The sequence below is a fragment of the Labeo rohita genome, chromosome 12 (genome assembly GCF_022985175.1).
Source record: "Labeo rohita strain BAU-BD-2019 chromosome 12, IGBB_LRoh.1.0, whole genome shotgun sequence".
Lineage (NCBI taxonomy): Eukaryota > Metazoa > Chordata > Actinopteri > Cypriniformes > Cyprinidae > Labeo > Labeo rohita.
This window is the reverse complement of record NC_066880.1, coordinates 19,634,155-19,650,084: the sequence shown is the minus strand read 5'-3', so window position 1 is coordinate 19,650,084 and position 15,930 is coordinate 19,634,155. Positions and strand designations below refer to the sequence as shown.

Below are 15,930 nucleotides of genomic sequence, written 5' to 3'. Positions count from 1 at the left end.
AAAAGGCTACAAATGACTAGTATGTTGTTAAAGTAAGTAGGTGTTATAGAAAAAATATTGTTTATGTTTAAGGATTTAAATAAACAGTGTTAATACTAATAAAAATAAAATATAAAAATATTAATAAAATGGAAATAGAGTATGATGGGGTAAGATGCCCGACCTTAATTTTATTTAATTTAATTTAATTTAATTTAATTTTATTTTATTTTATTTTATTTTATTTTATTTTATTTTATTTTATTTTTTTCATAGATGTGGAATACCAAAATTGTTGGTGTCTAATTGTTAATGAGGAATCTGTGGACACATCAGTTTTTAAATTTGTAAAGTAAAAAGTATAGATTTTAATTTGAAGTAAAAAAAAAAAAGTAAAAGTAGACCCTTGGGGTAAGATTATCCCAAATGCCACAAAATTATATTATATATATTATAATTATAATTAATGAGGTTATTATTTAATATTTCCTTGAATTAGATGTACATTATAGTCATTCAGATGTAAGAAAGATGTAAATATTCATATGAATGTATATTATATAGTTATAAAATAGTTTTACCTTTCAGACAAATCTCTTTTACTGGGATTGGCATTGGTTATTCATTTTTTCAATTAAATTGTTAAAATACAATGTTAAATAAAACTGTTTATAAATACAGTTGTGCTCAACATTATTCATATCCTTGGTAAATTTGATCGAGGCTGTGAAAATCAATCCTTTTTATCTTTTATTTTAAAAACGTAATATATATATATATATATATATATATATATATATATATATATATCAAAGATAAAGATAAAGTATGCATCAAAGATAAAGATAAAGTAGACACACGTATTACCCTGATGGTGGAAATGGAAATTTTCCATGTTTTAGCTCCTTTCTTACAGCCTCTTTCTAATTTGTGAAGCTTAATAATCTTTTCCTGCACGTCAGAACTATATTCTATGGTTTTACTCATTGTGATGGATGATTCATTTTGGCCTTTTCTGGGATTTGGCCTTTGTGTTCCCTCATATTTATACTCCAGTGAAACAGGAAGCCATGGCCTGATAATTTCATGTGTTCCTAGTCACCCTGGTGTGCTAAAAAATGCAAATATTAATATACTTTAGAGATATTTTACACATAAGAATTTGTAGGGGTACTAATAATTGTGGCCATTGTGGCAAATATTTATTTCATAATGTGATTTTCACCCACCTTTTTTATTACTATGATTAAAGGTTACAGTTTTTTGTTTTGTTTTTGTTTGTTTTTTTATTTTGAATGATAGATCAAATGGATAAACATGCAGATTTATTTTTACAGCCTTTTGGTCATATTTACCAAGGGTATGAATATTATGAAGAATATAGCATTTGTGTTCACTTGTGTTCATTGTGCCATTTTCTCAGATGTTACATTTGTAACGACATCATTGCCAATCATTTTGTATCATTTTCTACTTTTCCAGATAAAAAAATTCTTACATTAGTACCAATACATAAGGTTGTGATTTATCTAGAAATGTATTTGTCAATAGGACTGGCCTTGACACAGGATATCAGTGCTTGAACTTAATGACCTGCCAGCTTTGGCAAGTTTGCATGTACTCAAAGACATACCCAAAGTGGATGTTGTAAAGTTCAAACAGTTGGTGGCCAACAGAGAGTAGGTCACAAGAACTAGACAAGAAGCACTTAACCCAAATACACTTTTCAAATAACTCAAAAAGTTAATTAATGTATTTATCTTTTCTTGCATTGATTATTGTAATGCACTTCTTATTGTAAATTAACACAAATTTACAATTACTTGTAAAATACACTGAGAATAACTTATTAATAACTATTTAACTTAATTAAATATATTTAAATGCATTAAATATATTTTATGCAGATGTATGTAATTAACATGTAATTATTCATGTAAATTAACAAGCAGTGAAAACACTTCTTTCTAACTTACTTGTTGGCAGACTGATGTGGAGAAGGTTCAAATGTATTGGGTTCTGATTCCGTCTCAGTGGCTCAGCTCATTAGGAGGCATTCCACACATTCCAGTCCCACTGCTGTCTGCTCACTCAGCACCTCACATCAGTCACACTGATCGCACTGTGAAAATACAATTACAACCATCAAATAGCATGAATATTTGTATGTGTTACATAAAGTACAGATGAGCTAGTATACACTACCAGTAAAAAGTTTTTGAACAGCATTTTGAATGTTTTTTTCATAAGAATTCTCTTCTGCTCACCAAGCCTGCATTTATTTGATCCAAAATACAGAAAAAGATGTAATATTGTAAAATATATTTGCTATTTACTGTTTTAAAATGTAATTTATTCCTGTGATCAAAGCTAACTTTTCAGCATTATTATTCCAATGTTCAGTGTCACATGATCCTTCAGAAATCATTCTAATGTACTGATTTGCTTTTATTATTTATTTTATTATTATCAATATTTAAAACAGTTGAGTACATTTTGTTTAGGATTCTTGATGAATAGAAAGATCAAAAGATCAGCATTTATCTGATATAAAAAAAGCTTTTGTAACATTATACACTATACCATTCAAAAGCTTGTAGTAAGTTTAAAGATTTATAATGTTACAAATTCTACTCAGCTGTTTTCAACATAATAATAATAAATGTTAATAATAAATCTTTTTGAGAAAAACAAATCAGAATATTAGAATGATTTCTGAAGGATCATGTGGCTGGAGTATGATGCTAAATTCAGCTTTGAAATCATAAATTACATTTAAAAAAAAATATTCAAATAGAAAACTTAAAATAGTACAAATATTTCCAGTTTGCACGTTTTTTTTTTTTTTTTTTTTTTTTTTTTTTTGTTTGTTTGTTTGTTTGTTTTCTGTACTTTGGATCAAATAAATGCAGGCTTGGTGAGCAGAAGAGACTTTTTTAGAAAAAATCCTGCTGTTCTAAAACTTTTGACTGGTAGTGTACATGAAAAATCGAAAGCATATTATTATTACTTGAAGGGCACTTTCCATAAATAGGGTACAAATGAACATAAAACTGAAACATAATAAATACATAAACTTGTAAATAACAGTAAGGTAAGAAAAAAAGAAAGCCAAGTCAAGTCACCTATATTTATATAGCGCTTTTTACAATACAGATTGTGTGAAAGCAGCTTTACAGTATTAAACAGGAAAATAGTGTTTCGAAAGAAAGAAAGAAAGAAAGAAAGAAAGAAAGAAAGAAAGAAAGAAAGAAAGAAAGAAAGAAAAAGAAATGCTGTTACGGGGTGCATGCAACATGTGGGACACAGCTAAATATGAATATCAAATTAATAGACTGTCTCGATTTTGATATTGTGGTATGCTTTTAATTGCTGGAAACAATCGATAAGATCAGGGCCTCAGGTGAGACAGGCCAAAAACATAATTTTAAGGGGAGCAATTGTTCAAATTTCCTTATGGAGACACACTTGGATATCAAAAGGATATGATAAATTCGCAAATAAACATAATGTAAATTATATTTACGTTTAATATTTATTGGGTGAAATGAATAGTAACGTGAATCTTTTCCACCACAAGCAGTTTTTCTGCTAATATATATATATTTTTCCCAAAGGTTCATGTACTTGTTTACAGTGTCAAAAATGTTTATTTTTTTTATTGTGCACCTATCTGTACTTTAAATTATGCAAAATGTGTGAAAATATTTTTAATTGTATAAAACTGTATAAAACATAAAATGTTATTTATGAACGCAACCTTACCATCATTTTAGAAATTATTAAACAGAATATATGATGTGAGAAGTGGTGAAATGTTCATTAAAATGGAAAAATGCTCCTGTTATGTCCACTCTGTTATTATTAAACAAGCAAGAGTGTGAAACGTGTTTTTAAAAGTGTCTTTTCACCTGTTTTAGCAAAGCACTGAAGATGCAAGCAGTCTCAGGTGTTTAATGCAGGCGCCTCATATTGCACTGTCAATTACTCAAATGCTCAGCTATTTTTTCTGTAATATGACTGCATCAACACTGTGTAATATTTTCATATGATATTATTACTTAATGTGATGAAAGGTTTGAAAACTTGCCTTGCATTATCTCTAACGTAGCTCTAATATATAAAAATGTGTCAACACAAGGTTAATATTTCATATTCCATATTAATATTTTTCACGGTATGCTGTACCAGAGCTGTGTGGTGACAAGTTCAACACACACATGCCATTTAGTAGATAAATCAGTCCCAGTACCACCTGACTGAAAACTCAAAGCATGAAGTACATGTGATGCCTTCATGCCTTCAGATTAGAGGAACACTCAACACTGCAAAAATGTTTAGTTTAAAATAAGTTTTTTTTTTTAAAACACGTTTAGAGATTTTTAGATATTTTTACAGACAAAAGTACTGATTGCAATTTTTAAACCCGTAGATAATTTCAAGTGATTTCTTTACTGAAATACTGTTTATAGCTTTGCATGTGACTGTCAGACCTGAGGTCATTAAAGACCAGGTAGAGGCTGTTACAAGCTCCAGAAATGGTTGATAGATATTCAGGCAATGTGTTTAGTTACAGATCATCTTTTACAAGCATTTTCGTAACACTCTGAGAATGAGGACAGATAAAAACACAACATGGGAGCTTTACATATCAGATGTCCTACTGACCTATGGTCTAAATACATCAACAAAATATTACATAATGTACATGTCTCATTTTTATCTTTTTGGAACGATTATGCAATACACTTATTAAGATTAAACTGTTTAAAATACAGTTTTAAGTTATTCTTGCATAAATCATAACTGACCAAAATGGAGGACTGTAGATGCCTGAATTCCAGACCCCATTTAATGATACAGAAGAAGGTTCACAATTCATCAATTTTAGCTTGCAAATTCAAAAACTTCTATTTGATTTTGATTTGAAATTATTCTTATTTTTTTATTATGCATTTTTAAAAGCATTTACAGGATTATTAAATTATCAACCCTCTTAATACATTGTACACAGTGTTTTTGACAAAACATACTTTTTATATTGATTGCAAAATCCAAACATTTCAGATAAGTTTAATAGCTTTTGACCCTACTTGAACCCCCCATTCCCAGATTGAAAGCCAATGCACCAACATTAGAATCTTATTAGGGCTGTTGATTTAAAATGTTAATCTAATTAATCAGGTATGAATAAATAACGTGATTAAAATGTTTGAACGCAATTAACACACCCATTCCAGACCTGCGTAGATCATCTTACAGTTGATTGTTTACGAACATGATGCAAGTCACTGTGTGATGTAGCCTATAGTGCAGTTATATGCCCCTAAAATTTAAGAGATTGAGCCAAAAAGAAGCCCCTGTTTGAGTTTTTGTCATATATTTATATCACAATGAAGTTAAGCAATATCACACGAGTGCTGTTTTTGTACCAAATAGCACAAGTGCAAATGTGATACTGAATTTATTATTTAGTTAAATAAATAACTGTTAACAACTCAGTATTGCCAGTTTTGGCAACTAAAATATTATCTATAAAGCGACATCAGAACTATTGTGCGTCTCTGAGCAACACAACAGGGGTGTTTCCAGGAGCCAGCATTCTGACTTTGTGGCTTCTTGATACTAGTACACTTTTAAAATTAAAGTTTAAAGTCCCCAGGTAATCAAAAAGTTTTTTGGCTTTTAGTATGAATATGTTAGCCTTAGGTTATCTAGTGTGTTTCAAAACAATGATAAAATGAATGATATATTTTATAGCGATAGGGATGAGACTGTGGCTGCAGTACGCTGTTGGGTTAACGGCTCTGGCCCCAAGCTGTGATATAAACGAAACGCTATTGGTTATTTAAAAAAGGGGGCAGACTGCTTGATATGTCCCGCCCAGTCTTCCTGTTGTAGTTACGTCAACACATAAAATATTGCTGCATGTTTCAAAGAACTTCAGAGACTTAATTAGCAAAATGATGGCAAAATTATATGAAAATCACATTTGCATATTGTTTTAAATATAGTCTCATTGTTAAGCAATGTTTTTGGCATAAATATGCGTTTTTTTTATAAAAATAAATCATTTTATTGGTGTCCCCTGATTTCATGTCAGCCCTGTTTCCCTAACCCTTGTAAAATAATGTACATTCAAGTGACATCACTTTCAGAAGGTTACATCATTTCTCAAACAGGATTCTAACACTTAAAACATAAGTATGTTTCTTTCACTCCTTTATAATGTTCTGTTTTTGGTGATTTACGAGGCTTGACTGCAGGGGCCATCATGCAATGTCAATCCTGTTACAGTTTTTAAAATGTAAATTTAAACAATAATTTCTTACATTTAATATAATCAATATCTACAAGTAAAATCCTTCCAAAGTGCAAAGTATGTGCTTTTGTGAATTTGACTATTAGCTCGCAATTAGCTAATTTGTTTGAAATCGTCAAAACTGTTTCTGTCAACCTGTTACTTTTTTGAGTAACAGGTTTTGACATGTGGGTAACAGGGATGACATTGGTTAGGTTTGACCCTGTTTTCAAAGATTGTCTATGTGAAATTCAAACATTTTAAAGGTCACCCTCAGTATATTATTGAGCTAATGCCTATATCATTCAGTGGCATGTGAGTTCTAATTAAACCTAAAGTATCTACTAACACTTGTGTTGGTAACATGGTTGACAAAAATACCAAAACTTGAGGTAGAAAAACAGTCATAAAATAATAAATTACATAGCCTGGGATGGCACAATTTCTTGTCATTTTAAGGTGTTTTCATTTCATAGATATTTAAAAATAGATATATTGATTAAACTTATTTTATTTTTCATTTTTTCCCAAGTGGAAAATGCACCGATTTTGTGGAATGACCAACAAACGAATATTAGATATCATGGAGGGATATATCTCACTCTGTCTAACACCAGTATAACATTCTGCTTGTTAAAAGATGCTGTATGTAGCCTCCCACAGCGCTTATGAAAGCTTTGAAAATGACACTCAATTAGACATGATACAATGCCACCAATATTAATTTTAATAGACAAATTCTTTACATCTTGACTGCATCATTTCATAGGTTTATAGGCCCTGGACATGTGGAAAACTAGTAAAATGGCAGCTGTCATGAAAGACAACCGCCCAAGTGACTCGTTACTCTAAGTGATTCATGGGCAGCTCCATTAAAAATAGTCACAGGGTGCGACAATTTTACCTGCTCTCGTAACAGAAGTAATGCAAGTGATGAAACCTAAGAAGAAAATAGCCTCATAAATGAAGACAACTCCCCCTAATATATGAGACAGTCAAAGCTGATTATGATGTTATGTCTCCATTTAACTTCATAAACATTTCCTGTCATCTTTGTGTGTGATGTGGAGTGGTGTTCTGTGTCTTTGGCTTCGTGGTCAGCTGTAAGCCTTGATAGACAAGGGACTTTATGACGGCACATTAAGTTCCCCCCACAGGTTTAATTTCCATTCCTTCAAATGTTCCCAAAGGCATTTGACTTTTGAAAATGGTTGTTTTCTTCATGCTCAGCCCCCTTCAAAATACATCTGACATCACAGTGACATGGGAAACCTAAGAGGTGGGAGGAGTCAGCTGAACAACAGGAGCATGATCTCCTCCAACTGTCACCACATATATAAGAGATGCTTGGCTTGGATGCCTTAATTTTGACACAAGGAATTTTCAAGGAAAATCATGGGAATCCTACAGGATGATGAGCTGGTAGGAGCTTTTATGTCTATTTCTACATATCTATTTAAAAACAGTTAGTTTTTAGTGATTTCCATTATGCATTTTAAATAGTTTCATTTGATGATTTCATATTATTTTGTGCTTCTTGGATTTTTAGGTCCTGGGCTCCTGTTACCTTTTGAACAGATAATAACAGGCCTACTTATATTATTTGAAATATTTAAAGACAAATCCTCTACTTTAACTGCTTGATAAATCTGAATAGAGACAGATTATATTTCTTTATATATTATACAACTTTTGTCCATGCTGAACATTTGCTGTTAAAATGGCTTCTAGTGTTTTAAAAGGAATAGTTCACCCAAAAATCTCACGTCATTGAGACCTGCATATGGCTTTCTTCTGTGGAACACAAAAGATATTTGGGGAAATAGCCCTTTTTTTTTCTTTTTCTTTTTTTTTATGATCATTTGATGAATTTGTGCTGATTTCTTTGGTCTACAATATATTTGTTCTAACTTTATGTTATTTTAGGTTACAGACATCACAAGTGGAAGCAAAGACCAGGACGATATTGTGGCACAGCATCCGTCTGAAGAATACAAAAGCTCTGTTGACCATCATCTGAAAACCTACAATAATCTCAATAATCTTCATTGTGACAGTGAAGTCATTCACTGTCATGGTTTTAACGTAAGATATAAGCATCTATTTGCATACCTCAGCAAAGCATATGTGATTAGAAGTGTGTTTTCTGTAACATATAAGAATGATTTTGCAGACTGACGACCATACTAATGACTTCCAGGACACTATACAAGAGAGTCAGAAGATAAAAAGCAGCATACCAGTCTACAAAACACAGCCTGAACAAGAGATAGTGGTAAGCATGCTTCAAAACAATCATTATTAATCAGAAATTTCAACCCTCAAGTAATCATCTCATTTTCTCACAGAATGATTTTGTTGATGAGGATGACTTCCTGAAGGCAGCGCTGGATAACAAATTGCCAATGATCAAAAGTTACCTAGCCAGAGGTGCAGATCCAAACGCCTGTGATAATGTGAGTGTTTACCCAACATATTGACTAAAAGGCAACTGACAGCACTAAAGTATTTAAACACAAAATACAGTGGCATGCAAAAATTTTGGGAACCCCTTGTAGAATCTGTGAAAATGTAATTCATTTTAACAAAATAAGACAGATCATACAAAATGCATGCTATTTTTTTTATTTAGTACTGTCCTGATTAAGATATTTTACATGTTTCCATATAGTCCACAAGACAAAAAATAGCTGCAATTATTAAAATAACCCCCTTCAAAAGTTTGGGAACCCTTGGTTCTTAATGATGTGTGTGGTTACCTGGATGATCTATGGCTGTTTTTTTGTTTTGTTTTGTTTTGTTTTGTGATGGTTGTTCATGAGTCCCTTTTCCAGCATATTTTGCATATTTGAACCTTTTCCAGCAGTCGCTGTATGATTTTGAGATCCATCTTTTCACACTGAGGACAACTGACTTTTTGAATTTGAAGGTAAATTATACTTCATTTGTCTTCCCGGAAACATGCAAGTATCTTCTGTTGCTTCCGAAGGGCAGTACTAAATGAAAAAAAAAAAAAAAACGATATTTCAATAAAAAAAGAAAAATTCATCCTGTTCAAAAGTTTTCACCCCCCTTCATCTTAATGCATTTTGTTTCCTTCTGGAGCATCAGTGAATGTTTGAACCTTTTTTTAATAGTTGTGTTTGAGTCCCTAAATTATCCTCTGTGTGAAAAGATGGATCTCAAAATCATACAGTCACTGCTGGAATGGGTTCAAATATGCAAAAGATGGAGAACTGAAGACTCTGCAGGACCTGGAGGATTTTTCTGAAGAACTGTGCTCAGTTTATCTGTTCAGAACAAACAAGGGACTCATGAACAACCATCACAAAACAAAAAAAAATGTCATAGATTATCCAGGTAACCACCCACAGTATTAAGAACCAAGGGTTCCTGAACTTTTGAAGGGATTATTTTAATCATTTCAGCTATTTTTTTTGTCTTGTGGGCTATATGTAAACATCTTTTATGTAAAATATCTTACTCAGGACAGTACTAAATGAAAAATAACATGCATTTTGAATAATCTCTCTTATTTTGTTAAAATTATTCACATTTTCACAGATTCTGCAATGGGTTCCCAAACTTTCACATGCCACTGTATTTATTTATCTATTTATTTGTTTGTTTATTTATTTATTTATTTTTTGCCTAGTTCAACCGAACAGCTTTACACAGAGCTTGCTCACAAGGAAACGTTGAGATTGTGAAAATGCTGCTGGAGGCTGGTGCTTCAATTGAAAATAAAGACAAGGTATTGAATGATGTTTGAGGCAAGTTGTTGTTACATGGCAAGTTCTAATATAAAACCATTTTCAAGAAAAGTTTAAATTTAATGACTAAAAATGCAACTTGCATAACCATCAAAAAAAAAGTAGTAACATTTTCCTTAACCCTTGAACACATGTGAATGTACACATCTTTTGTTCATTATTATTTTTCATAAAACTTTAAAATATATTTAAAGGTAAAAGTTTTTTTTTTTGGTAGTTGGTTGCACCATGATTTTGTTTTGTTTTTATATTTTAACAAAACAGATTATAAAAAAAACATACTAAAGTACTTAGTTTTTTATGGAAGAGGTGTCATTGTATATAAAAATTTGCATTATGCATTTCCCCGTAATACATCTATTCTGTGAAATCTAATTTGCATAATATCAATGAATCGTCTTACTCTTATGTTTGTGTTTATTTAGCTTCAAGCAACTGAAGTTCACTGGGCTTGTCGTGGTGGTAGTTTGCCTGTGCTGGAAGCACTGCTTAATCAGGGGGCAAAACTGGATTCTAGAGACAAGGTAAAAGCTGTTATTTGACACCAAATCTGTTTTAATAATATAGCTGGTGTGGTCTGACATACCATCTTTTTTTCTTTGACACTTTGACACTCCTCAGCTTCGCAGCACCCCCCTTCATGTAGCGGTCAGGACAGGACACTACGAGTGTGCTGAACATCTCATACACTGTGGCGCAGATGTCAATGCAAAAGATATAGTAAGAAATTTGACAACACAGGCATTAAAGAAAGTTAATAAACACTTTAATGGTCACTTTAAATATCATTCTGCATCAGGAGGGTGACACACCATTGCATGATGCGGTCAGACTGAATCGCTTCAAACTCATCCAGCTTCTTTTGTTGCACGGAGGTGACTTGAAACTCAAAAATTGTGTAAGTATTCTTAAATGTAATGTTTAGCCTATATACTTTTATCTTGTTGCTCATGTATTAGGATGTATTGTACATACTAATATAAGAAGTAATTTAGTTTATATGTAGGAAATCAATTTTCTTGCCTCAATGCCACTAAATTTCACTAGGATGCTTATTTAAGCTGTGCACAGTGCCATCTTCTGGTACTTATGCAAGCGTGTTATATTTGCAAATGTGGGAAGAGCTCAGGAAATTATTTTTAGTAGCCAAGAAATTTTTGAAAGGCTGAGGATTAATATTGCTTGGTTACCATTACCATTGCTTTGTCTTCTCCAGGAGGGAAAGTCACCAATGGACAGTGTTTGCGAGTGGCAGAATGGCGCTAAATCCATCTTTGACAACTTTAAGGATGGTAAAAAGTAGAAGCAATACTTGAGCAACATTTATCCTCTTTGGGCATAATACACTCAAAAAACTGCATTTTTGGATTGCCTGCACATCTAGAAAAAAAAAGTATATTATTGAGCCTGCATGATATGCCTTTTTTAAAAGGAAAAGTGTGAACAGACAACAGTTTTGAAAGTGAAGCACAATACTTTAACTTTTTATTAAAGCATAGATAAAGCAGAAAGGAATATGAAACTTAATGAAACACAGAGCTTCCTCTTCACAAGGAAACTCATTGCCTGAAATAGCTCTTTTAGCAAGATTAAATTCAGTCTTAGCATGAAAATATTTTTTTGATATTTTAAATAATTTATTACAGAATGCACTTAATTTGAAATGAGCGATTTTATACTAGCTTAATTTATCTGTAAATTTTGTTTGCAATTCTTTTAAAGCTTGACTAAATAAACTTCATTTTTAAAATATCTGTATCATTGTTCAATTTAAAGTGGATTGCAAGATTGTGAGGAAAAAGAATTCGAGGAATATTAATCTTCTATTAAAAAAAAAAACACTACACATGAATAATGAAATACTGGCTATGCTAATTCAGTTTTGGCCTTTTTAGATACTGGAGTTTCTTCTTCTTGCTTCTGGGGAGTTTTTGGTTTCTTTATGGTGTAAACAACACCAGATGCAGTGGCTCTCGTCTCTGTTAGAAAGAAGCATGAAAATTGCCAATAAACATTTATGTACATCTAATATCAAAGTGACAGACTGAAAAATCAATAAGACCTCTCTCATGCCCATTGGTATAAATGCATACTCAGCAAATTAACTAAGGAATCTAACTACAAACAAGATCACGTGGCATAGATTAATGCCTGTACTGGATAAATGGAAAATAGGTGAGCTCTTTCCAGTCATTTACCTCCATGAAGCAAGACAGATCGACAGTTAGTAGAAACAGCGGCTTTGGCATCTCCGTCAGACAGGCTGAAAACAAGCCCTCTGAAATCTCAATGAAGGAACATATCAACACGGATACAGGGCCTTTTAGAAGTACAATGACATACTCATACACACTCAAAAAAAAGGATACAAATTTGCAATGTCATATGGCCCCCTCAACTCAAGAGGCTAAGGAAAAGAAGAAAAGAAAACAATGTCATACTGGCCATACAATTCAATAACACTGAAATGATACACCAATTAACAAAAACATACCTTTTCTGCTCCACTGGACACTATGACATTCTGTGAGGAAAAAAAAACAAAATCTAATTTCAGAATCAGCTTAACTCATTTTAAGGGTGTTTATGTGTAAAAAGGGCCAACATACTTTTCCTTTACAGATTTCCATGAGGCTGATGGAATTGGCAATGGTGTACCTCCTCATAGTGGAGTCTTTGATGGCTGCCACATAACAGATCTCAAAGAAAACCCCCCTGTCAATAGCCTGAGGTGACCAACAATATAACAGTAATCATACATAATTTAAAGGGATAATTAAGTCCTAAATTAGCCTTATTTATTAAAGGAGAACTCCACTTCCAGAACAGCAATTTACAAATAATTTACTCACCCCCTTGTCATCCAAGATGTTTCCGTCTTTCCGTCTTCAGTCGTAAATAAATTATGGTTTTTAGGGAAAGCATTGCAGGATTTTGCCATATAATGGACTTCATTGGTGCCCTGATTTTGAACTTCCAAAATGCAGTTTAAATGCAGGTTCAAAAGGCTCTTTTTTCCCGATCTGTCATTTGTTTTTTTTTGAAAAATAAAAATTTGTATACTTTAAGCACAAAAGCTTGTGTAGCACAGGCTCTGGGATGCGCATCCACGGTGCTACGAATTAGTAATGGGTCGTTTTTTAACAATTCTTTCATTTTCAATGAATCTTTAATAAGAGTCAATAATTTGACTCGGGAAGAACGCGTCATCTCGGGGAGCGATATCTTATTAGATTGTGTACTGGACATCCTATTAGATTGTGTACTAGAATTAGTTCACCTGTTTCGAGTCTTCGGGTTTTTCGAGTCATTTGTTCATCTTATGTGGCTGTCATGTGATGAACGAACGACTCAAACACGAAAACTTGTCAGATAAGAGGTGAGCTAATCATAGACTAACAACCCATGTAACCAATGAATTAATCTTTTCTGTTTCTTATAGCATTATAGTTTTGTCTTGTTTGTAGTGTGATCAACGTTTGTGTAAGCAGTAGATGTGATAAGGAAGGAACACGTAACATTTTAATTATATTTTGCTAAAATGAACGAAAAAAGATTTGATCATTTTGCTGAAAAAGACTCAAAGGTCCGATTCGGTAAAATTATCCGAACTTCCCATCACTACTACGAATCACGTGCAAGTTCATCGTCTGTGTACGGAGTATGGCGAAAAACTCCATCTTATTTTCTCCTACAACTTGAGGAGGACATTGTTGTATCTTTTTGTTTGTAAACAGCGTTTACAAACTTACTTGCACTTTCTTATCTTTGCACATTTGCTTTGTAAACACTGGGTCTGTAGTTCGGCCTACGTTCAGCATGACCTTTTGACATGATTCAATAGTAAGTAGCGTCATGAACGCACATGCCAGAGCCTGTGCTACACTAGCTTTTGTGCTTAAAAAGTATTTAAATTTATTTTCCGCAAAAAATGACCGATAGTTTCGCTAGTTAAGACCCTTCTTCCTGGGCGGGGATCGTTCAGAGCCCTTTTAAGTTCAAAATCGGAGAACCAATGAAGTCCATTATATGGAGAAAAAAAGCTGAAATGCTTTCATCAAAAACCATAATTTCTTCACGACTGAAGACAGAAAGACATGAATATCTTGGATGACAAGGGGGTGAGTAAATTATTTGTGAATTGTTGTTCTGGAAGTGGAGTTCTTCTTTAACCTTCATGATGGATCAAACCTGTGTTAAAAGGTGATATTTAAATATATAAAAAAAAAAAAAGCGTGGAAGACGTGCGGTCAAGTTTTGAAAAGAATGCAAAAGCACAATGAGTATCATAAAAGTGGTCTATCCAACTCATCATTATGCAAATTGCTTTAGGACCTCATATTCACAACATTGTATTTTTAGTTATTTTATTACCAAGTTCTATAAAAGCCTCAGTGTCGTTTAAAATCACCTGGTACGCCGGCAGTTATGGATATAAAAAACTATAACTCACCCCATTAACTGGAGCCCTTTTAAAATGGAAGGGCTGTTTTTCAGCCACTGCAATGCAGATAATGTCTACATCAAAAGTCATGCAGGCTGCCTGACACAGACAAGGAAAAACACAGAACATTTTATATCACGGCTGATCTAAAATAATATTACTAATTGGAAAACATTTAGGCAAATTCAGAATTGTAATTTCCCTTACATGAAAGAGTTTTTCTGTTTTGGGATACACCGCCACAAGGTCGAAGCTTTTGTATTCATTGGTTGGTCTCTGAAGAGAATAACACATACAAATTTCACCATGGTAGCAGAAATGTCTTAAAATATCTTCATTACAAACTTGCAACTTACAAAATGAGATGCATCAGTAGCTATGATGGTCAATCGATTCAGTACTTTGATGGGAGAAGATTTGCCCTATGAAAAGAAATCAGATAATATTCATTAACAGTATCCATCATTGATACTATGCTCTAATGTGAAAAGAAATTTACCTGTACAACTGGGAATTTATCAAATATGCCTGACACACTCTGTGGCTTTGGAATTTCCTATAATACAAGAAAATAAGAACATCATCACATGAACTCTCTTTAACTGTACAGGTTAGTCTAACTACTTTATATCATACCTGTTTCTCCTTTTTTGGTTCAACCACATAGTTTATTGCCACTGTTGAGTAGCCAACTGAAATATAAAGAGTTAATACTTTAATTAATTGTTTCTATATAGTGCATCAGTACATTTATTTACCCTAATTCTAGTTGATTTAATTCAGACCCAGTCATCAGCTAGTGAACCAGTGAGTTACTAAGTTAGACCAAGCATGGTAGTTTATTTGTTGCTAGTGCAAGTCTACCAGCTCATACAAACTAACAACCAGTCTATTACCATCTTAGATCAGTTAAAAGACCCCAGCCAAAACAGAACTGCTGGATTTTTAATAACGTTAACGTGTTCGGTAAGGTATGGGACAAGGCTTCACAATCAAAATGAATTATTAATGAGAATCTTATTAATAATTACTCAAGTAGATAGTTAGCCTATTGATGTTAACCGTAATTTCAATGGATATAACTACTATTACTGCTACTTACGGTGAGCAGCTGTCTCTATGATGCTTTTTAGTCTGTTCTTATCACTACTGCTGATGATGTTTAAATCCATAAACACAGACATTTTTTCTTCTTCCGCAAACAAGCGCAAATTTACAGAAATTTCTTATCACAAAAACCTTCACAATTTCAACGAAAGTACTGCTAAGAACCACATGCAAAAACACACTCCACGTTTAAACGTGAACCAGAAGCATGGACAGCGTGAGTTAATTGAGCCTTATGGTTCATGTAGTTCGCATTTGCCATTTTGCCTTTGTTTCCTCTTTCCTGTCAGTCAACTAGAACTACAATACATTTTACTTCCGCTTTG

General features: G+C 32.8%; 2 protein-coding genes across 2 annotated transcripts; one reads left to right on the top strand and one right to left on the bottom strand.

The window, feature by feature from the left end:
* Positions 1 to 7,662: 7,662 nt before the first annotated feature.
* ankrd1b (ankyrin repeat domain 1b (cardiac muscle)) lies at positions 7,663 to 11,407 on the top strand. Its single transcript, XM_051124581.1, has 9 exons — positions 7,663 to 7,702; positions 8,207 to 8,365; positions 8,454 to 8,555; positions 8,629 to 8,736; positions 9,936 to 10,034; positions 10,479 to 10,577; positions 10,675 to 10,773; positions 10,853 to 10,951; positions 11,270 to 11,407. Exons 1-9 carry the CDS (start codon positions 7,676 to 7,678, stop codon positions 11,354 to 11,356), a joined length of 879 nt encoding a protein of 292 aa, XP_050980538.1. The 5' UTR covers positions 7,663 to 7,675; the 3' UTR covers positions 11,357 to 11,407.
* Positions 11,408 to 11,507: 100 nt separating this feature from the next.
* Positions 11,508 to 15,833, bottom strand: rpp30 (ribonuclease P/MRP 30 subunit). Its single transcript, XM_051124582.1, has 11 exons — positions 15,600 to 15,833; positions 15,134 to 15,189; positions 14,997 to 15,053; positions 14,854 to 14,919; positions 14,705 to 14,773; positions 14,507 to 14,596; positions 12,663 to 12,779; positions 12,548 to 12,577; positions 12,423 to 12,460; positions 12,252 to 12,331; positions 11,508 to 12,032 (listed from the first exon to the last, which is right to left on the bottom strand). The coding sequence occupies exons 1-11, from the start codon at positions 15,679 to 15,681 to the stop codon at positions 11,920 to 11,922; spliced, it is 798 nt and encodes a 265-aa protein (XP_050980539.1). The 5' UTR covers positions 15,682 to 15,833; the 3' UTR covers positions 11,508 to 11,919.
* Positions 15,834 to 15,930: the final 97 nt, after the last annotated feature.